Raw genomic sequence first — 22,111 nt, forward strand, 5'->3', positions numbered from 1 at the left:
AGCCTTCCTTTGCCTTGGTCACCTTCTCCTTCAAGTTTCACCAACAAAGATCAACAATGGTCTCTCTTCTCCTCACAAGCGATCTAGGACTCTCTCTGGGGTGTGGTAGCCGCAATGGACGGCCATAAGGGCCTTTAAATAGGTCTCAAACCCTGGAAATTAGGGTTTCATTAAACAGCATGGACTCGCCGAGTCTACTCACGAACTCGCCGAGTCCAGCTGTGAACTCGCGTCCAAAACCGCGACCATACTCGGCGAGTCTAGATGCCAACTCGCCGAGTTCCCCCACAAAACCCAAAAGTAAAGAAACAAAATCTCATACCTGGAAATCCGGGTGTTACAATTCTCCCCCACTAGAATCAGACTTCGCCCTCGAAGTCTCATTCTACAAACAACTCCGGATGCTGCTCCCGCATCTCACGCTCTGGTTCCCAAGTCAACTCTGACCCTTTCCGATGCTTCCATTGGACCTGCACCAGTGGTACTTCCTTGTTCCTCAAAACCTTGATCTTTCAATCCCTGATTGCCACTGGTCTCTCAGCATAATTCAGGCTCGCATCCACCTAAATATCTTCTAATGGCACCACTGCGGAATCGTCGGCTATACACTTTCGCAACTGCGATACGTGGAAAGTGTCATGAATCTGACCCAACTCTGCTGGCAACTCCAAACGATAGGCTACCTTGCCTACCCTTGCGATCACCCTGAAAGGACCAATATATCGGGGCCCCAACTTGCCCCTCTTCCTTAATCGGATCACTCCTTTCCAATGAGAGACCTTCAGGAGTACGAAGTCGCCGACCTGAAACTCGAGCTCGGACCGGTGTCTGTCCGCATAACTCTTCTGACGACTCTGAGCGGTCAACAACCTCTGTCTGACCTGCTGGATCTGCTCTGTCGTTTGAAGCGCAATCTCGATGCTGCCCATCACACGTTGCTCTACTTCTCCCCAGCAAATGGGGGTTCTACACCTTCTCCCATACAACAGCTCAAAGGGTGGCATGCCAATGCTCGAATGATAGCTATTGTTACAAGAAAACTCCGCCAAGGGAAAATACGTGTCCCAACTCCCTCCAAAATCCAATACACATGCCCGAAGCATATCCTCGAGCATCTGAATCATCCGCTCACTCTGCCCGTCCATCTGTGGGTGGTATGCGGTACTGAAATGCAGCCTCGTACCCAACTCCTCGTGAAACTTCTTCCAGAATCTGGAAGTAAATCGCACATCTCAATCTAAAACAATCGATATTGGAACCCCATGTTGCGATACCACCTCCCTCACATACAACTCTGCCAGCCTCTCAGTAGAAGAGCTCTCCCAATCCGGATATCGATGCATCACAAAATACCACAAAATCATCCATCCCTTCCGGAAGGGCTAATACTGGGGCCTCGCATAACTTCTAGCGAAGTGTCTCAAATGAGATATGCTGCTCCGGACCCCATGAAAATGCAACACCCTTTCGGGTCATCTTGGTGAGTGGCACAGCGATCTTGGAGAAATCCTTAATGAATCTCCGATAATAGCCGGCCAATCCCAGAAAGCTCTTGATCTCGGTGGGTGATCTCGGCACCTCCCACCTCATGACTGCCTCAATCTTGGCCGGATCGACCAATATCCCATTCTGGTTGACAAGATGTCCCAAGAACTGAACCTCTCGTAACCAGAACTCACACTTGGAGAATTTGGCATACAGCCTCTCCGATCTCAGAACTCCAAGGATCTCCCTCAAATGCTCCTCATGTTGTTCTCTAGACCTCGAATATACCAGAATATCATCAATGAATACGATCACCGACCGATCCAGCATCAGCCTGCACACCCTGTTCATGAGGTCCATGAACGCAGCTGGTGCATTGGTGAGCCTAAAAGGCATCACCACAAACTCGTAATGCCCATAACGAGTTATGAATGTTGTCTTCTGGATATCTTCATCCCGAACCCTCATTTGATGATAACCGGACCTCAAGTCTATCTTGGAGAACCAAGATGCCCCCTGTAACTGATTGAATAGATCATCGATCCTCGGCAACGGACACCGGTTCTTGACCGTCAACTTGTTCAACTCCCGGTAATCAATACACATCTGGTGTGAACCATCCTTCTTCTTTACAAAAAGGATCGACGCTCCCCAAGGTGAGTTACTCGGTCGAATAAACCCTTCCCCAACAGCTCCTGAAGCTGCGAGGATAACTCCTGCATCTCTGACGGCGCAAGGCGATAAGGCGCCTTGGCGATAGGTGCTGCTCCCGGAACCAAATCGATACGAAACTCCACTTGCCTCTCCGGAGGCACGCCCGGTAGTTCCTCGGGAAAACATCCGGAAACTCGCACACTATCGGAACCTCATCAATCGAACTTGGCCTCCCCGTGGCCACTCGCGTGTCCAACACATAGGCTACGAATCCACTGCAGCCCTGCTACAGACTCCGCCTCGCCCCTGGCAGCCGAACACAATGCTGACCCGCACCGGGTCCCCTCGCCATACACCGTAAGCACTCCCCCATTAGGGTCTCGGATCGTCACCAACTGACGCTCGCAATCTATAACAGCTCCAAATCGGCTCAACCAATCCATGCCCACTATAACACACACGTCCCCCATCGCAATCGGGACCAGATCTATCGGGTACTCCACACCGAAGATCTCAAGGATACACCCTCGAATCACCTCCGAAGCATACACTGCTCGCTCATCAGCTATGGAAACTCGCAGAGGTCGACTCAACGCCTCTCGACAGATACTAATGTGCTGACTAAATGCCAAGGAAACAAAGGACCGACTCGCACCCGAGTCAAATAATACCAAAGCAGGTACAGAACTCACAAGGAAAGTACCTACGCATATCATCATATAAGCATAATATCATAAGCAAAAGATAAAAATACAGAATACATACCAGCCACAACATCGGGCGCCGCGTGGACCTCCTCCGCAGTCAGCTGAAAAGCTCTCCCACGAGCCTTCGGAGCCTCGGCCTTCACCGGTCGAACCTCGGTAACCCTAGCAGCAGGTGCAGATCCCTACGCTGATCCCTGGTGTAGCTGAGGGCACTCGGCCTTCCGATGGCCGGCCTGGTTGCAATGGAAGCAAACCATAAATCCCTTGGGGCAATCCTTGGCGATATACCCCTCCTTGCCACATTTGTAGCAAATACCCCGATTGACAGGCCCCCTCATGACCCTTGCCGCACTTCCCGCAAGTGCAGCCCTTCTGGCCTCCAGTCCTCGAATCAGCGGACTTCGTCCGCTTGGCTGCCAGATGAGACTGAGCCGGCTGCCGATCTATCCTCTGAGACTCGGCCTCCTCCCTGGCCTGAGTCTCCAACTCAATCTCCCTCTTCCACGCATTTTCCTGGAGCTCAGCAAATGTCCGGTACGTCGAGTTCGATACGAACTCTCGAGTGTCCCTCCTCAGAATACCCAAATACCGGCTCATCCGAGCCTGCTCAGAAGACACCTGCTCAGGGCAGAACATCGCCCTATCATGAAACTTCTGGGTGACTACCGTAACCGAATCATTTCCCTGCTTGAGGGTCAAGAACTCCTGAACCAACCGTGCCCTCTCCATCGGGGAAACATACTCGTCTCTGAACATGGTGGTGAACCTCTCCCAGGTCACCGCTGAAATCTCTGCAAGAGTGAAGTTCGCTGTCACGAACTTCCACCAATCCTTCGCTCCCAAGAGAAGCTGGTTCAAAGCGAACCGTACCCTCAGATGCTCCGGACATGAACACATATAGAAGCAACCCTCATTGTCAGCAATCCATCTCATCACAGCGATCGGATCCTGCGTCCCATCAAACTCGGGTGGCTTCGTGTTGCTGAACTCCCAAAACAACAACGAGTCACCTCCCTGAGGCCTGGCAGCAGCCACAGCTGCTGTAGCTGCAGCGGCTGCGGCCTCAGTCACCGCGGCGTACCGCTCATCAAAAGTCTTCAACAGTGTGGTCTTGATAGACCCAAACATCTCCGGAATCTCGGCCCTGATCGCCGCAGCCACCTCATCGTGGATCATCTGACGAAGCTCCTCGTCACTCATACCGCTCGCCTCAGGTCTGTGGCGTGTCCCAACCATGATGCCTCTGAAATACAACAAAATAATCAGAGACTTGATCGAGCATACACATACTCGATGACGCGACCCTACTCGTCCTTCGTTGTCCAAAAGATTCTTACTTGGAATGCCCGTTGATCCGGTGTCTTCAGTAGTACGGGCCCAATACTACTGACCACACCGCATCAGTATTCACTCCAAGTCCTCCTCCTTGGATCCTGGATTACGAGTACTCTACTCTCATGAGCTCCTAAGTGCTATCTACTCGATCTCAAAGCATCTCAGCAGCAGGATCTCCTAGGCTAAGGCATCACAAATCAGGCCACTCTAGTCCTAATATGTATACCTAGCCTACTCTAGCATGCATAATATAACATAACATATCTCATAACACATAATGTAAGGGTACTTTGGGGAATTCACCGTTCAGGTGCTGGCTGATCGTACACACGGCTCTGCTCTGTATGTCCCAAACTCTTTTTACTCTTTACAAAAATTCCACTTCATTATAAAAATTTCCTCAAATCCTCAGTTTGAGTTCAGATACGCCCGAAGGTGCATCCGAATCTCTCAAACCAAGGCTCTGATACCAACTTATAACAACGTAAATTTCAAAATAAAATTTTCATTTTTGTCACAACCATTTTCATATAAAATATTTTATAAATATCCAATAAAATTTAACAAAACATATCGTATCCCAAGATCACAAAATCAATTCCTTTTTCTAGTGTGTACAAGTCACGCCGGCGCCTTTCCACGGTCCTCGCTAGTACCTGAAACACATATCACAACAACTGTAAGCATAAATGCTTAGTGAGTTCCCCAAAATACCACTCACACACATACGCCTTTCCAGGCCACGACCTTCCGGTCCATGTGTCTCAGGGGACTTCCATCCCAACCCGGTAAACCTTCCGGTCTTAACCGTGTCGACCTTCCGGTCCATAACTCCCTGACCTTCCGGTCCATAACATAATGCCTTCCGGCCCATATCATACATAGCATACATATCACATACATGACACATACAGAACATGCAACGCATATCATACAAACATGCATCTCATAACATACAAGACCTTCCGGTCACACATAGGTACCTTTCCAGGTACAGTATAGTGAGAAGACTCACCTCAGGTATCTCGATAAGTCCCTGCCTCGGTAGAAATGTGATCTAGCCTCCGCCTAATCACATAAAACAAATGCTCCCATAAATATCACTATACTCCAACCTTTCATTAACATCTTCAGAAGGATAAAAGACCATTTTACCCCTATCCTGGCTCAAAGGCCTCACAGCTGACCAAACCCTAAAGTCAACAAAAGTCAACGGTCAAACTTTGACCCGACTCATCGAGTGCACTTGGGCGACTCGGTGAGTCTACTCGTGTCCACTGACTCTCTTATTCCCTCTCCTGGCACATCGAGTCCTTCTCTTTACTCGACGAGTCACACCTGGCATGAATTGAGGGGCCACCCCGACTCAACTCGCCGAGTCTCAAGAACAACTCGGCGAGTACCGTCTCGAACCCCAGTCCTCTAATCCCCTTCTGACTCACTGAGTTATCCCTCAACTCGGCAAGTCTATTCATAGAGCTTTTCTCGTGAAACCCTAACCCTACTTGCCGAGTCCCAAGAACAACTCGGCGAGTTCATGCCATGCACTTGCTCTAATGACCTCCTGAGGTCAGATCTGTGCCCTTAATGCATAGATTTGGCCTTCTCAAGCATGAAAGTCACGTAAAGCTCGAAACTTGATGCATATATATCAACATAATGGCACTAAATGGTGATTTAGTCCCAAAAATGGCAACCTAAGTCCACTAACCCCAAAATGACTCATAAAGCTCCATGGGTTAAAGTCTTTGGACCTCAATGAGTCAGATCCAAGGCACAAACTCTAGAGGGGACTAAATACTCTACATATTCTTCTTCCAAAGGGTTTTAAAAACCCTAACTCTATGAATCAACACCCAAAACTAGAGAATGTCCAAAGGAATACCTTAAAATGAAGCCTTTGATCTCTGAAGACACTAGATTTGCACTTCCTTCAGCCTTCCTTTGCCTTGGTCACCTTCTCCTTCAAGTTTCACCAACAAAGATCAACAATGGCCTCTCTTCTCCTCACAAGCGATCTAGGACTCTCTTTGGGGTGTGGTAGCCGCAATGGACGGCCATAAGGGCCTTTAAATAGGTCTCAAATCCTGGAAGTTAGGGTTTCATTAAACAGCATGGACTCGCCGAGTCCACTCATGAACTCACCAAGTCCAGCTGTGAACTCGCGTCCAAAACCGCGACCATACTCGGCGAGTCTAGACGCCAACTCGCCGAGTTCCCCCACAAAACCCAAAAATAAAGAAACAAAATCTCATACCTGGAAATCCGGTAGTTGAGGAGTCGTGGGAGCAGCCAGCAGAGATTCTTGACACATAAGTTCAACATCCAGTTTGAGAGGTGGGTTTCCTTCAGTAGGAACGGGTCTACGACACCAAGGTCGGCCCATAGATGTAGCATGTTAGTAGCTGAGTCGGGGCGGGGCCCGAATCTCACAATATTGTTATAGCTTATATCTGCCTGTTAGAGATAGAGATACTTGTTTTCTGTGTGATAGCTATATGCATGTTAGTTAGTGGAGTGTGGGCGGGGCCCGAATCTCCAGACAGCGAAGTGTGGGCAGGGCCCGAATCTCTAGACAACATAGTGTGGCCGGGGCCCGAATCTCCTAGATAGCGGAGTTTGGGTGGGGCCCGAATCTCCTAGATAGCGGAGTGTAGGCGGGGCCCGAATCTCAAAGACAAAGGAGAGTGGGCGGGGCTCGATCTCCAAGAGAGTGGGTGGGGCCCGTATCTCCTAGTTGCATGTTATGTGTATGGTATGTGGTAGTTTGGGGAGACTCACTAAGCTTTGTGCTTACAGTTTTTAGTTTTTGTTTCAGGTACTTCCACTAGCAAGGGGAAGGGCTTGGGATGATCGTATGACACACACCACAACTTCAGCCTGGGATGTTTAGACTCTGATATTTTCCTTGTATGGTTTTGACACAGTATTTGACATGATGTTTTGAGATACATGATTTCATGATTTTCCTTATGATTGATGAGTATTTATGGTTTTATTATTGAATTATAAACGGAATTTTTGGACCGTATTTTTGGGATGTTTCACTACCTCATCCATGCGAATAGGTTGACACGTCCTCAGCCTAAAGAAAAGTTTAGAAATACCCATACAATACGGCGCATCTAATTCAAAGCGTTTTCAACTCTCTTTATGGCTAAGCTACTAATGAAACTAGCATCTCTACTAACAGCTCCCCCAAGAAGTTTCATCCCCAAAGGTAGCCTCCTGATACCAACCGGGTATAGCCCCTCATGTAGCTTCCTATTATCACATGAGGGCCAAAAGAGCTCGGTTATCTTGATATTCACTTGAAGGCCCAATTTTGGGCCAATTACCTTAATGACGTCCAACGCTTTGGCCACCTCCTCCGAATCTTCAATAAGTGTGCCATCATCAAGGTACCATGCATGAAGCAGAAGCTTACAACTGTCTCTAATATTATGCAAGAGCAGGTGCAACACAAAGGCAAAGATAGGTGGTCCCAAGGGTCTCCTTGCTAAACCCCAATAGTGGACCAAATATGTGTGTCGCCTAAATACAAGCTTATTGCTTGACCATATAGGAATTCTACCCACAAGGATATAGAAGGACACCTAAATTTGACCTCATGAAGTAATGCAGATCTGTCAACAAGGTTAAAAGCATTGGAGAAGTCCACGGTAAGCATGGAAAGAGACCCATCATTGTGTCTCTCACTCAATACCCTATTGGCATTATGTAATATAGCCTCAGCGCCACCAGACACCTTGATCCCGAACTGAGAATCATTGAGATACTTGGTCATTTCTTTACCAACACCTTTCATAGCCAACCTGCAACCGTTGAACGAAAGGTTGTTTGAGGAACTCATGTTTGTTCTTATATGCAATAGAATCTCATGAAGATCTGGAATATCGATTTAGGAAAAAGTTTTTTATGTAGAACTAGTCTAAGGTTCCTCTTGAAAAGATGGGGGGGCATAAGGCCAACGACCAAACTTGGGGATCAATCCTTAAATAGTGGCACTTAGTCAGATGCCCACATGCATTGATTAGGCGTACAAATTTGCAATATTTTCATTTTAATATCGACATAGCCTGCCACAATACCTATGATAACGAGTAAAGGGATGCCGTTAACATATGAAATTGGGTAATATATAATAAGATAAAATATAAAAACCACAATTTCATCATATATATTACATTTTAAAGTTGACCTCTTCACTCATTCATCAAATCATTCCAAAACAAAACGTCTTAGCTTGTTACTAAATAACTTTGATTGAAAATCATGTCCCTTTGGTTGAGAAGGTTCTTTAATCAAATACGCTTTTCTTATTTTATCTATTTAATTAGGATGATAAAATGTAATTTTTGACTTATCCTTTTGGTCCAAAGAAATATCATTCAAATCAAAAGTTTGTAGAACATGTGGTCTTTGACTTTGAGTAGTTTGAGTAGGTTCATTAGGTTTTGTAACCTGTGGTTTTTGAGTAGGTTCACTAGGTTGTGGAACTTGTGGACTTTCATAGGTGTATTTCTTTTGGAAGGTTCTCCATATTGTCATCTCCAACATCTAATTGCCTTTTGAAAAAAATTAAAATGGAATATATAATGAAAATATTTCAACTATAAACTTGATTTCAAGTTTCAACAACAACTATTCAATAAAAATCAACCCTGAGTCCCTAATTAGAAAAACATAATTGCTAAATTCTAGTTTTTCAAACAATGCCATGAAATTTTGAAATAACCTAAAAATAAATGATAAGATTGAGTTATTTTGGTTGTTTACTTGTTTCATTATGCAAGGTGGGTGAAAGTTCGCCGATCGGAGAGAGTGTGCCGGACGCTGGACACCGGGACATCGACGACACCAAATCGACGACAATAGCAAGTCAGCAACGTCAACGGTGAATAACACGAGGGAAAGGAGCTTCGTTTATGTCTTCAATTTTCCTCTGGATTTTAAACAAGAATAAAATAAAGGGAAAATGACTTAAAATGATAATCAATAACCTGAAATTTTCTTTTTAGGCCAGTAAACTTTTTTAATTGTATCCAATAAATAAACCAACTTTTTATTTTTGATTTAAAATACCAGCAATTATGATTTTTATCGATTTAAATGACAATGAATACTATCATTTTATTTGTCACGTCTAACTAATAGCCTATTATAGTTATTTTCTCAAACTACGATTTCAACGTTATAAATTTTCACTGATTAAAATGACAACGTCATAAAACAACATAATATTGCTACTGGTTGTCGGTTGTGGTTTGAAAAAAAATGATTACAATAGGCTTTCAGTTAGATGTGACAAGGGTAGTAGCGATGTTCATTGTTATTTTAATCGATAAAAATTACAATCGTTGATATTTAAAAAACAAAATAAAAATTGATATTTTTATTTGATACAATTAAACGTTTAATGATGGATAAGTTTTTTTTGGTTCCCTTAAAATAAATGTACTACATCTTATTTCATAGTTGGATATTAAAACTTGGGCTTTGATCACCTTTGGGCTACTTTAAAAACTTTAGACAATTGGACTACTTTGTGTATATTTGGGTTTTGATCTATAACTAAGTTACCGTAACATAAATACATAAAAAAACAAAAAAATAAAAATTGCAGAAAAATATAGAGCGAAATTTCAAACATCTTGTAATCGTCATCGCGCTTCAATTGTTTAATCCACACCCCAATTTCTCTCGCTAATCTCTTCGAACTTCGAAGTCTTTAATCTCATCTTGCAACTTCTGCGATCAACAAACCGTTGCTCCGTTCAAGTTCGAGAATTTAGTTTGAATAGTTTGAAGTTCCAACCTTAAGAAAAAGATTTCGGTAATCCATCAATGGAGAAAGATTTCGGTAATCTATCAATGGAGAGATTGCAGGTTTGAATTATTAATTTGTTTATTTTTTACTTTTCATATTTTGTTTGCCCTGAAATTGCATACAAACTGTTCTTGCATCTGAGAGTGATTATATCCCTAAATGTACAATCGACGAATTGGGTGTATCTGTGTGTGTGAGAGAAGGAGATGTAGAGAGAAATGTTGAATTAGATGTGTAAATGGGACCATATCAATTCTTATTGCAGTATAATAATCCCAAATTAGGGATTTGATTTGGAATGGCGTTTATAGAAATTGGAAAACCCAATCAGAACTGAAACTCCTATTCATAAGAACAAATCAGTCTTCAAAACCTAACAACCATCTTTCTCTTTCTTCACATTAATACCAGAATCTTTAAGACCCAAGCTTTTAATGTGTTTTCTGTTTACAATTAATCTATCAGATTGAAGATTTGGAAATGGGATACACTTTGGAAGAACCTCTTCCACCAATAGGTTTTGGAAAAGTTCAATTCATGGTTCTTTCTTATTCTGGGTTGGGCTGGGTAGCAGAAGCTATGGAGATGATGCTTCTGTCTTTTGTTGGAGCAGCTATTCAGCCCGAGTGGGCTCTATCGTCTGCTGAGGAGAGTTTTTTGTCTGCTGTTGCATTTACAGGCATCATAGTTGGAGCATCTTCTTGGGATCTTTTTTCAGATTTCTATGGAACTAAGTAAGTTTCTTTACTAGGAGCCTTTAGCCTGTATGTTTATTAATTATCATTGGCACTTAACATGTTCTAAGTCCCTTTGTTTTGCTCTTTCAGGAAAGGGTTTCTTGGCATCTCTTTAGTATCAACAATAGCTGGATTTTTGAGTGCATTTGCACCAAATTACATATCATTGTTGATTCTCCGTTTTTTTGCTGGATATGGTATTGGATGTGCACATATGCTAGCATCAAGTTTTCTGGAGTTTGTTCCCATTCAAAACAGAGGGACATGGATGACTGTCTTCTCAGCTTCTTGGACATTTGCCACAACGATTGAAGCTGCAATTGCTTGGGTATGTACATGTCCCAAAGATATTTCTTATGAAAGTTTTATGATTTTAATTGAATTTCAAATTTATTCCCTAAAAGTAATGAGAACATATATCTTTTATTGTTTCCCTGTGGGTTTAGGTATTTAATTCATAATTTCCTTCATAAAAGTTTCTCGATTTAATTCTTGTGCACTGTTAATGAGCGTTTAATACCCTTGTTAAGCTTCAAAATATCATATTTGCCCATCTTAAAATCCAAATACCATAAATACCCTTTTTAACATTCAAAATATTGTATATGCCCAAATCTCCTTTCTACATTTTTTTCATAATTTATTATCATTATAGTTTAAAAGAAATAATGAATTGACCATACTACCCTCAAATAAAATTGAAGTTTGTTGTCTTGAATTGCTTGGAAGTACCACATTCGCAAGCATTTCCATTATGTCTTGTCTCTTTCTTTTCCACCAAAGTTTGTGCTTTTATGCTTTTGCAGATTATTTGCTAAATATACAATTGCAGACTTCTCCCATGTTGTTTTATCATCAGTAATGACATGAAATGGCTGAAGATTATTGTCCAGCTTTCCTATTGAATCGTTTGCTGCTTTTTAGTGCCATTTTTTCTTGAGCATCCAACGTTGTCTTGTCATCTTCCAACCAGTCTCATTTGTATTGAAATATTAGTTTTGATTTAAGAACTCTCAAGTAAATGACTTGAACTTCAAATTAAGGAAAACTCATTAGTAACAGTCAACTAAATGCTTTGATTTTATTACAGGAATATACAACTTAAATTTCTTTCTCCTGTTCTTTACAAAGCTCTGCAACTTGTCTCTAGCATATAGGTGGAGGATGTATGTACGTGATGATTCTAATGGGTCAAAGGGCAATTGGGTAAAAGCATTTTATGTCAAAAAGGGTTTTATTATTTAAGGGTAGTATGGTCAATTTGTTATTTTCTTTTAAAATTTAATGATTTTGAAAAATAATAAATGCTTATAAATTCTGAAAAGATGTTCAAAAAAGAGATTTGGGCATATACCATATCTTGAAAGTTAAAAAGGGTATATGCAATATTTGCATTTTACAATGGGTAACTAGGATATTTTGAAGCTTAATAAGGGTATATATGTAAAATTATCCCTTACACGGTATATCAATAATATTAAGATTGCATACAACAACTTTTTGCTATACACAACAGTTTATGCTTTAGATGGTTGTACAATTTGCATATTGTAAAACCCTTTAAAGCATAAATTGTCATGTATGACTCAAAGTTGTTGTATACCCTTGTATAAAATGATATATGCAAGAAAGAACAATTTATCTCACTTAACTTTTTTTTATTATGGCATCCCTTTTTATGTTTGTATCACATAATTGTAGTTTCAATAAAAGGTTTTCTTATTAAGACATTGTACTATCAAATATCTACTTAATTACAACACCTTACTTTCAATATGTTTTCTTATACATCAAAAGATGATCCAAAGTAAAATTTGGTTGCATTGCAGTGGATTATGCATAGATTTGGATGGAGACACCTTCTTGGAGTGTCTACCCTACCATACCTTTTGACATTAGTATATTATGGCCTTGTGAAACAACCTCCAAGACACCAGTTTCATACACAAGGGAGATTTAGCATACTTGTCACCAATAACATAAAGGTGACTGCCATGTGTATTGAGGGTCAGGTGTCGGGATATATTTGGTTCCATTTTGGTTACTCTCTTCCTCAGTCAATCAGAACAACGGTTTTTATCTGGTTGCTATACTTTGCAACTTCTTTCACTTACTATAGCATAGGATTCTTGACGTCACATATATGCTATGAGGAAAGTGGTACATGTGGCATGCCAAGTATACAAGATGCTAGGTTCTATATTAATATGTTCATCACCAGCTTCGCAGGTACCCTTTGAACTTTTCTTCTATATAGTTTTTGGGAAAGCTATTAAAAGGGGTGAAAGCATGATCATATAATAAACAAATATTTCAAAGTGTGTTTGCTCTTGATTTATAAAGATAAAAGTATTTACAATTACATGCTATGAGTTTATTACATGTTTGACCGGATTGTATTTTGCAGAGCTTCCTGGGCTTGCTTTAGCTTCTTTGATACTGGTGAAGGTTGGGCGGAGGATTTCCATGGAAATCATGATCATAGCTGGATTAATTCTCTTATTGCCCCTGGTTGTTCATCAGAACACAATAACAACCACAGCCTATCTCTTTGGAGCACGTGTCTTTATCTCAGCCACTTTCATCGTTTCCCAAATTTGTGCCCCAGAGGTATAAAAATTGCAACAATTTTTACTATAAGATTAGATTATTAATGAAAAATGCAACATATTGATTTTTGGAAAGTTAAAGCTACAATTAACTACATGTTTATTTATTAAGTAGGGAAATCTGCAGTAAAGTCCAAATATTTTGGCAAAGTTTATGAAAAAATTTAAAACTCAATTCAACAATTTTCTACCTCAAGAAAAGTCATTATTTTGACGTAGTTTATGAAAAAAACTTAATTTTTTTTTTATTTCAACTCTTTTACTCTTTCACCAAAGATTTTAAATTTTTTGGTATAAGAGGTTCCATGATTCTAACCATTTGTTATACTTTCAGGGCTATTTGCTATGATGTAAATGGAGGACATTGATGTCTTTTGCACAAACCAAACCGAGAGCAAGTCCATCATTGCATTACTAGGCTTAATACAATATCATGATGTTATGTATTAGTATATGACATCTAAAACATAACTTCATTTTAAACATTCATGTGTCAAACAAAAAACAATCATAGAAGTGAATCCATAGAAGAACACACACCATTTCCTATGGTCTTGGTGTTTAGGAGCGCCTAAGTTCACATTTATTAACATGTAAAGTAATTAACGAAATGGTTTTTACCCTATAGTTAGATAGATTGTAATAAGGTTTTTAACACATAGTTTATATAATTTGAATCTCTTACAATATATGTAACATAAATTTGTGCAAGGGATTATATAGACCATGATGAGTTCACAATCGCCATTGTTTTGTGGCAAGTAAGCGGTTATAGAGGACTTTGATCCTTAATACTTTAGAACTTAATGAGGTTTACTCCTATTCATAATTTAAACCAAGAAATTTCTAGATTTTTTTATGAAAAAGTAAAAGAGTTGAAGTAAATAAAAAAGTTATGACTTTTTTATAAATTCGGCCAAAATAAGAAGACTTTTATGGAGACATTTTATGCTTTTGTGTAAATAAAATTAATTTTGAGATTTTTTAAAAACTTGACTAAATATTTGGACTTTACTAGATATGTCCCTTAATAATATCATTAAAGTTTTGATATTTCATAAGCTGGACAAAAAACTTGAGATTTACCATATATTTCCCATATTTATATCATTAAAATTTTGATATTTCCGTTTTTTCTCAAAATTAGTAAAAAATTTTGTGGGTTTTTGTAGGTGTATCTTTCCAATTTTAGGGCAACAGGAGTTGGAGTAGCGATGACACTAGGCAAAATTGTGGGCATTGTTTGCCCTTTGATAGCAGCTGGGATTGGCAGCGGTTGCCACCAAACACTTCCTCTGATCATGTTTGTGGTAACCACACTTCTTTTGGGCCTAAGTGTTGTGTTGCTTCCGTTTGAGACTAGAGGAAGGTTGTTACAAGACAATATAGATTCGCCTCTTAAACACAAACTGCTACCATATTGAATATATTCCATAAACTTGATTCATTTGAGATAAATGAATCACTGTGAATATATTGGGTACATATATTTTTACGAATTTTGTATTGTTTGATGACAAGTATGCAAACCTTGTTAGTGTTATAGGCCATGTTTGTTACACAATTTGGAGTGATTAATTAGACCGAAAGTTAGATCGTAGGAGCTTAGTCCACTAAAAACAATTAATTCAACATTATTTTGAATCAAAATGTCATATGATAGTTCTTGGTTTGGTGAGTTTATTATTTTTTTAGCAACATATTTCGTAAAAAACTGACTTCTAAATTCCACAAAAAATAACTACCTAAAATTTTGCAATTTTTCCATACAAATAGAGATCAGTCTACACATATTTTGACATAGAATACCAAAATTCTTAATGATTTAACCTAGTTCATTATGATTTTTATATTTTTTTAATTTATTCCGAAAATACTATTTTTAAGTTGAAATCTTAGGTAATAAGCCCAATTCCTTTTGGTTCAATTGTTGTAATTATTTTAAATTTAGAGCTTTTTTTTAGATGAATTGCTATTTCGATAAAAGTAACGTAGAGTTTTAGATTTTAATTGATATTATAATTGAAATTTAGTTTAAACTAGTAAAAAACCCCGCATTACTTTACAGGTTTGAAACAGTTTAGTGTGTCGGAAAATTATAACATTCAAGTTTTATGATCGAGATTCGTTTTTTGTTAATTATTGGTTATTTTCTATTTTTTTTTTCTACTACACACAATGAGATAAAAAAAAAAAAAAGAAGGCTGATGACCCAGCCATGAGATCGGGAGTGGGCAAAGAGGCAAAAAGGATAAATTTGGTATTCATAGTTGGTCTTAAAGACAAAATGTCAAAGTGGGCAAAGTGTGAAATAAAAACTTTATTATTCTTAGAACCATTGGAAATCCTCCTAATAAATAAAAATAATCTTGCCACATGTTACCAAATCATTAACTTTGATACTTGTCATTTTTTAGTATTTTTGATTAAATGTTTTTTCTATTTGTCATTTTCTTACTTTTTTTTATATTTTCTTAATTAATATATCATATTACACATCAATTAATAATTGTCTTAATTGAAAATAACCAATAAATAACAATATTAATACTCATATATTATTTGATGTTTCTTTTTAAATTCAAATTTTAAACTTTAAATTTTAAATTTTAAATCTAAAATTTCAAATTTAAATAAAATTTTGTTTAAACTTTCAATTTAATTTTTTGTTTTATCAAACCCGTATAACATACGAATCTCACACCTAGTTATATATATATATATATATATATATATATATATATATATATATATATATATATATATATATATATATATATATATATATAATGGTTGTTTTATGACTAAAATCACAGCAACACGGTTAACAAACACGTCCGAAGTGGCCTAAAATTTATTATATTCCATTTTTATCTTAAGAAAAATCCAAAGTATGTTGCTATTCTTTGCAACCGAAAACCACAAGCTAGATAAGGAAATGTAAGCATTAATGGAATTACTCAAGATGCAAGAGCACTTGGAAGTATAGTAATGTGTTTCAAGGGATGAGTGAACTGTTGTGTACGGATATTACATAAAGATTGTAATCCTCCTTCAAGTTTCATTTAAAAGTTGTAGAAAATACAACACAAAATTCTACCAAGTCTACAATAAGGTTTTTCTGAAATCCCTGGTTCCAATACAGAATAAAGAGTTCATATTGAGAGAAAAGGGCAGTTTAGACATTTCTCATAAAGAAATTATGTCTTTCTTTTGTGGATCAACTGCGGTAAGCATTTCTGAGTGGACTTCCATGCTTGCACGTGTATTTTGCATTTCTGTCAAGCTGGAAAGAAAAACCATGAATAAGTGTAACTCTCACATGGAAATCATCATGACTAATATCTTCTCTTTTCAATGAAGTTCAGGCTGCAGCTAAAGAAAACTATTTACATTGATTAATTTTAACAATAAATGTTTTTAAAATATCAGGGAAATCTAACCTTCTTTAATGCATTGGCTCTCCTAATCCCCTCTTCTATTAAAAGAACTTCATTTTACAGATTTGGTTGACTCGGACGTTTCATCAAACACCTGCTGTGCAAAACAAAATACAATTACAAATAATAACAAATTCTTTGAATAGAACCAAAGCTAAAGGCTCAAATTCTAATACCTGAAAGAGATTATGAGCCCAAACCAATCAAAAAATATACACCCCTAAGAACGCACAAAAACACAAAGACATACTTTCAGCCACAGATTTTGTTAGACAGAAAAGCTAAACATCTAAACCTTATAATTGACCGCCATTAACCATTATCCAACAAAGAAACAGACGAAAATTCAAAAAAAACACTAACAAAAATCAAACTTTTTGTCCGTGTACTATGAATATTGATCCATTTGAGGTCAAACCATGTTGTTAACAACCGTAAAACAGAACAATGTCTAGCATCAATACCATCTAAACGATCGATTTCAATGGTGGGTTTTTTACTCAACAATAGCCCCGTCTGTACAGCCTTGAGACACTCCTTGTATAGGTCCTCCCTGTGGTTCACATAAATGCTAAAATATTCAGTCCTTTAACGGTTTCTACAAAAAATTATAATTTTTTATATATTTGTTGGAAGACATCGTTTGAACTTTGAAGTGACACAATTTCTAAAAACTCATGGTTGTAACTATATAAGCTGATACAAAAGAACTAATTTACCAATAATACGCAACAATAACCGAGCTTATGTATCTATATTTATATCTAAGCCTTACTGAGGAAAATTTGTTTTTCTACCCGATATTCATTTGTCAATTAACCAAAGCTTTTATAAGCTAATCTTTGTTTCCGACCCAATCCACCACCCTATCATGCCCAATCGCTTCAAATTTGTCCCACCTCCAAACGGCATACCTACAGACAAAAAAATATATTAAAATGTATTGTACAGAGAGGAAGAATAATGCAAAAGTGGTTGTACATCATGTTTAAAGAGGTTGTATGAGTCCCATCCCTTTTAGTTTTTTTTCCTTGATAGCGTTCATGACACCTACAGCTTCCTGTTTGTCATGTTCAAAGAGTATGTAACATACAAAAATTACATCACTATGTTCTATTTGACCACTAACAGTTTGAAACTTACATTTTAGAATAGGCCACTTAAGCAGAAAAACTGTTGTCACAGAAATATTTCGGTATTAAATCAAGAAAAAATGTGATAATAACTTAACCCTAGTATAATTTAATATATTACCTCATTAGCCTTTTCAATTGTTTCAAAAATATTAATGCCCTTGGAATTTGTGCAAACATGTGCAGTCACCAGCCAAAAACCTGAGTTAATTAAATATTAATAATAGTAACATTTTATGTAAAATGTAAAGTTCCAGCAATAAATTTGATGCACAAGAAGTTTAATTACATGGGAGGAATTCGACCCAACAATGATGAACCCAAGATTTGCTCCTTGACCAACAAAAGCTGCAATCTTAATACTTCTCCAACAGCACCAAATGCTCCAGAGCAACCATCCATAACACTTGCATCACATTCAACATCACCATCTTCTGTCAAATTCGAACCTCTTCCAGCAGTTGTGCATGGATCATTCTAGAGTTAATCATTCAAGAAATTAGTTTTACACAATTCTTTTAATCATTCAAGAAATTAGTTTTACACAATTCTTTTAATCATACTATGAGCAAAAGTAGAGTTGGAAAAGAAGAGGCTTTTACCATATGTATACCCAGCAAAAGTAGTCATATCTCCAAGCTCTCAATAGCTGCTGATACAACATCTACACATGCACCGAAGCCCTATAACCAAGCAAATGAGCATGAAAAAACTATACAAAATCAACCAATGAATCATCAATCTTTAAAATAGAAATCTGCAGCTGTTTCAACTATTCTAATTAACCTTCAAATCATCAAGCCAAATTCTCTTTTCGAGAAACAAATGGATTCAAATTCGTAGTAATTTAACACATATTATTCTCCTATGCATAAAGTTTGATCAAGTGAAAAAATCATTTTTGGGAATTTTAAAACCATATGAACTTTAAAGTCGAAAGGTATGTATAGATTCAAAACTCTGAAGCTCATATTCATGAACGATGGAATATAGAGTGAAAAAAACAGGCGTACCTAAACCAATTAAATATTGTCTGTGAGCTCCATCCATCGCTACCTAACCGCAACAAATATGAAGCATTAGCCAATAAATCACAAGTAATCATAAGGTGGAGAAAGTGATTTGTTTCAGTCGACTTTAGGCCTCAAACGAAGAACACAATAGAAGATTTTAGGGGTTTTTTGTGGAGCCTCGATTTCTACAGTGAGTAGACGACGATGGCGGAGGTGGTAGGAGAGGTCGTCGTCGACGACTACCACTGAAAGAGGGAGAAGGACTCCTATCACTTTTACCCAGAGCCGTCTCGTTGTCAGCGACAGAGAAGGAAGCAATTGCAATGCTATGATGGTCGGCATAAGAAGATACGGATGATGATGGTAGCATAAGAGAGAAGACGAAGAGTGGAGGCGTGGGGGTCAGGTGGTTGATGATCGCTTGAGAGAAGATCGAGACGTGAGATGTCGGTGGAGGCGCCGATGACCCAAATCCAGACGATCGATGCTTTTGAGGAACATCGACATGCTGAAGAAGTTGGAGGTGACTCATCCTACGAAAGCTTGGTGGAGTTTCGATCATGGAGGCGGTGGTAGATTCTGATGGTGGCGGAAGAGAGACGATCCAATCGGTAGACGATAGTGTGGGGGTGGGGCGATCGTCAGCTTCGTCTCCACCGGTGCACTTGAGAGAAGAGCGAGAGAGAGACAGAGAGAGCCGATACTGTTGTTGGGAATCTCCACCACCGGCACAGTTCCTTCATCATTCCTGGCAAGTAGGTCAAATCCATGAAGTCAAAAAAAGATCACATACGAAGCAAAGCAGAAAGACGAAATGACTACCAAGAATCAACGGTTGAGTTAACCGATGACAATCAACCACTTCTGCAATTTCGGTGGAGAAGATAGAGTACGATGCATCTTGAATCTTTGTAATCGACTTCCAAAATTAGGGATAAAAGCAGCAGCCACCGACGGTGAGGACGGAGGAGGTGTGTTGCAGACGAAATCATCAGGGTACGGTGAAGAAGAATCGAGAATAAACAGTGAAAGCGGTGGAGTTGGAAACCTGATTGGTCGACAAAACGGTGAGTCAAAACCGAAGAGAAGCGGCTGAGGTAAAGTGAGGAAGCAACTGAAAGTGTTATCTACTCTCGATGAAATCAATGCCACGTGTGTATACATAAATCAAAAGCCGATTGGGCAACGAAACGGTGAAGCAAAATAAAAATAACACGTGTCCATAAAAGAATACATATAATGGCAAAAGATGCCCTCTATAAAAACGAAAAACAATTGTAAACAACTTGATAGACAAAGGACCAAAACTGCGAAAAACTCAGGAACTTCACTGTAGCATATAATAATAATAATAATAATAATAATAAAATCAAAGCGTAATGCCATAATGGAGTAGATTTTTCAACGTACAAAAACAAAATTACAATCTGTAATAGAAAATAATGTGGGATGCTATTATTATCGACCCAGGTTCTTGCAACTCTGCTTCAAAGGGTTAATGATGCCAAATAGAATAACAATTGAATAAATTTGTCGAGGGACTCTGTCTTCTCCTCTTTTCTCCAAAAAAAAAAAAGGAACAATACTCAGAAATAGGCATGCAAGTGGTAGAATCAATAACTTTAAACAAGTATTAGCCAAAATGAACGTAAAGAAAATATGCATAGATGACATAAAAGGCCTCCCGAATTACATAAATACCCTCATAAAATGTATGTGCCTTAGTAATGGGTGTTCGGGAATCATGTATAGTGGTAGTTCCTCTTTTTCTTTGGTCAATTTGATAGCTATCACACTTTCATTTGAAAAAAAATTAAAACAACCCGTTGCCATGCAGAAAATGACATCTCGCTTTCGATATTTTTCCATATTATGACATTTTGCTTTAAAAATTATACCTAATTATATCAATAAAAAATTATTTCAATACCGACGACATTGCAAAAATCCACAATTTTTCAAAGTACAATGTTATAAAAGGAAACTATGAAAGTAGGTTGATATAATAAACAAATTGATGAAAGTATGTTGTTGGTGGAGATTATCTCCTCGGTACAAAAAACATCTAACCTAATAAGTAATCCAAAACTTGAAAATACAACAATCAAACCATAATTTAATTACCTCAAATCTCCTAGTTTTAAATCATAGAGAAAGACAAAGAAGACAGATGAATAGCATACCAGTAAAGCCTATCAGATTTCTTATTCAAAAATACGTATTGTTAGCACATGATACTTTGTCTATTATTATTTGTATTTGGCCCTTTTGTGTATAGACCCATATATCTTGTATTTTGTATATATACGTTTGTTTATTGAATGAGAGGTCACACGAATTTATCCAACTTACATGGTATCAGAGTTATAATACTCCCCTACAATCTTACAAACTCTACTCTTTTTTCTTTTGGAAACTGTGATATATAAAAGGAGCAGCAAACAAAACATAACAAGCCCATGCCTACAAGAGACAGGCGGAGCAAAAAGAAAACAAAACGAAATTACATAGTTTTAAAGGACAACAAAACCAATCCGACCAAATAAAATTACCTAAATTGCCCCTAAAGTTCACCCAATAGTACACCTAATTAATAATGTTGTCCACTGTTTTCATAGGGGTGGTATGCTTTTTATTAAACGCCATGTCATTTTTGGCTTTCCTGATAAACCAAAGGTAACCGTACACAATGGAAATCAATGTTCTTCTCTTCGTTGGACATCTACCCCAATTAGCTGCAAAACCCACCAGGTCTTTCACTGAATCAAAAATCTTCCATGGGATATTACACCATTTTAATGTCCATTGAAGCACCTTAGCAGCAAACTAGCAACAAGCAGCCAATCAAAATGTGATCAGTCCATTAAAGCTAAAGTGACAGGAGGTGGGAATGGAGATGCCTCTGAGAGAAAGGGCTACTGAAGGAATGTGATCCATACATGTGCGCCAAACAATACCTGTTACTTAGCAGGCGACCTCCTTAGTCCATATGGTCGGATTATAAATAACACATATGGTTTTAATATCGATAATATGACTTAAATCGCGGACATAAAAACTGTCATAGTAGCCAAGGTAGAAGTCCACCTGACTGGGGTAGCCAAGGTAGAAGTCCACCTGTCTGGGGAATTAGAGACATAGAGACAGACCCGTTACGAAAAACATCTT

The 22,111-nt window shown here is 38.5% G+C and overlaps 1 protein-coding gene and 1 long non-coding RNA gene across 6 annotated transcripts; one reads left to right on the forward strand and one right to left on the reverse strand.

Annotated features, from left to right (window-relative positions):
* Nucleotides 1-9,820: 9,820 nt before the first annotated feature.
* Nucleotides 9,821-14,044, forward strand: LOC111909646 (organic cation/carnitine transporter 7). The gene is made up of 6 exons (XM_023905426.3): nucleotides 9,821-10,070; nucleotides 10,477-10,745; nucleotides 10,839-11,076; nucleotides 12,578-12,977; nucleotides 13,156-13,358; nucleotides 13,692-14,044. The coding sequence occupies exons 1-6, from the start codon at nucleotides 10,029-10,031 to the stop codon at nucleotides 13,704-13,706; spliced, it is 1,167 nt and encodes a 388-aa protein (XP_023761194.1). The 5' UTR covers nucleotides 9,821-10,028; the 3' UTR covers nucleotides 13,707-14,044.
* A 2,319-nt stretch (nucleotides 14,045-16,363) lies between these two features.
* On the reverse strand, nucleotides 16,364-20,082 carry LOC111909645 (uncharacterized). Of its 5 annotated transcripts, none has more exons than XR_002856270.3 (12): nucleotides 19,766-20,080; nucleotides 18,944-19,691; nucleotides 18,533-18,613; nucleotides 18,220-18,407; nucleotides 18,052-18,131; nucleotides 17,941-17,970; nucleotides 17,779-17,857; nucleotides 17,573-17,711; nucleotides 17,262-17,350; nucleotides 16,974-17,017; nucleotides 16,801-16,891; nucleotides 16,364-16,643 (listed from the first exon to the last, which is right to left on the reverse strand). It is a non-coding gene; the product is annotated as an uncharacterized LOC111909645 (long non-coding RNA). The 5 variants fall into 5 exon arrangements; XR_002856269.3 differs by having other exon boundaries at nucleotides 17,595-17,711; nucleotides 19,766-20,079; XR_002856268.3 differs by having other exon boundaries at nucleotides 16,801-16,894; nucleotides 17,262-17,711; nucleotides 19,766-20,081.
* Nucleotides 20,083-22,111: the final 2,029 nt, after the last annotated feature.

Source organism: Lactuca sativa, chromosome 5 (assembly GCF_002870075.4).
Source record: "Lactuca sativa cultivar Salinas chromosome 5, Lsat_Salinas_v11, whole genome shotgun sequence".
In the NCBI taxonomy this organism is placed as follows: Eukaryota; Viridiplantae; Streptophyta; class Magnoliopsida; order Asterales; family Asteraceae; genus Lactuca; species Lactuca sativa.

What these genes read in the sequence shown, in the direction of transcription:
- LOC111909646 (XM_023905426.3), top strand. Translation starts at nt 10,029, where the DNA reads ATGGAGAAAGATTTCGGTAATCTATCAATGGAGAGATTGCAG. An exon ending in TATCAATGGAGAGATTGCAG is followed by an intron (nt 10,071 to 10,476) that starts GTTTGAATTATT and finishes TTAATCTATCAG; the next exon opens with ATTGAAGATTTGGAAATGGG. An exon ending in TCAGATTTCTATGGAACTAA is followed by an intron (nt 10,746 to 10,838) that starts GTAAGTTTCTTT and finishes TTGCTCTTTCAG; the next exon opens with GAAAGGGTTTCTTGGCATCT.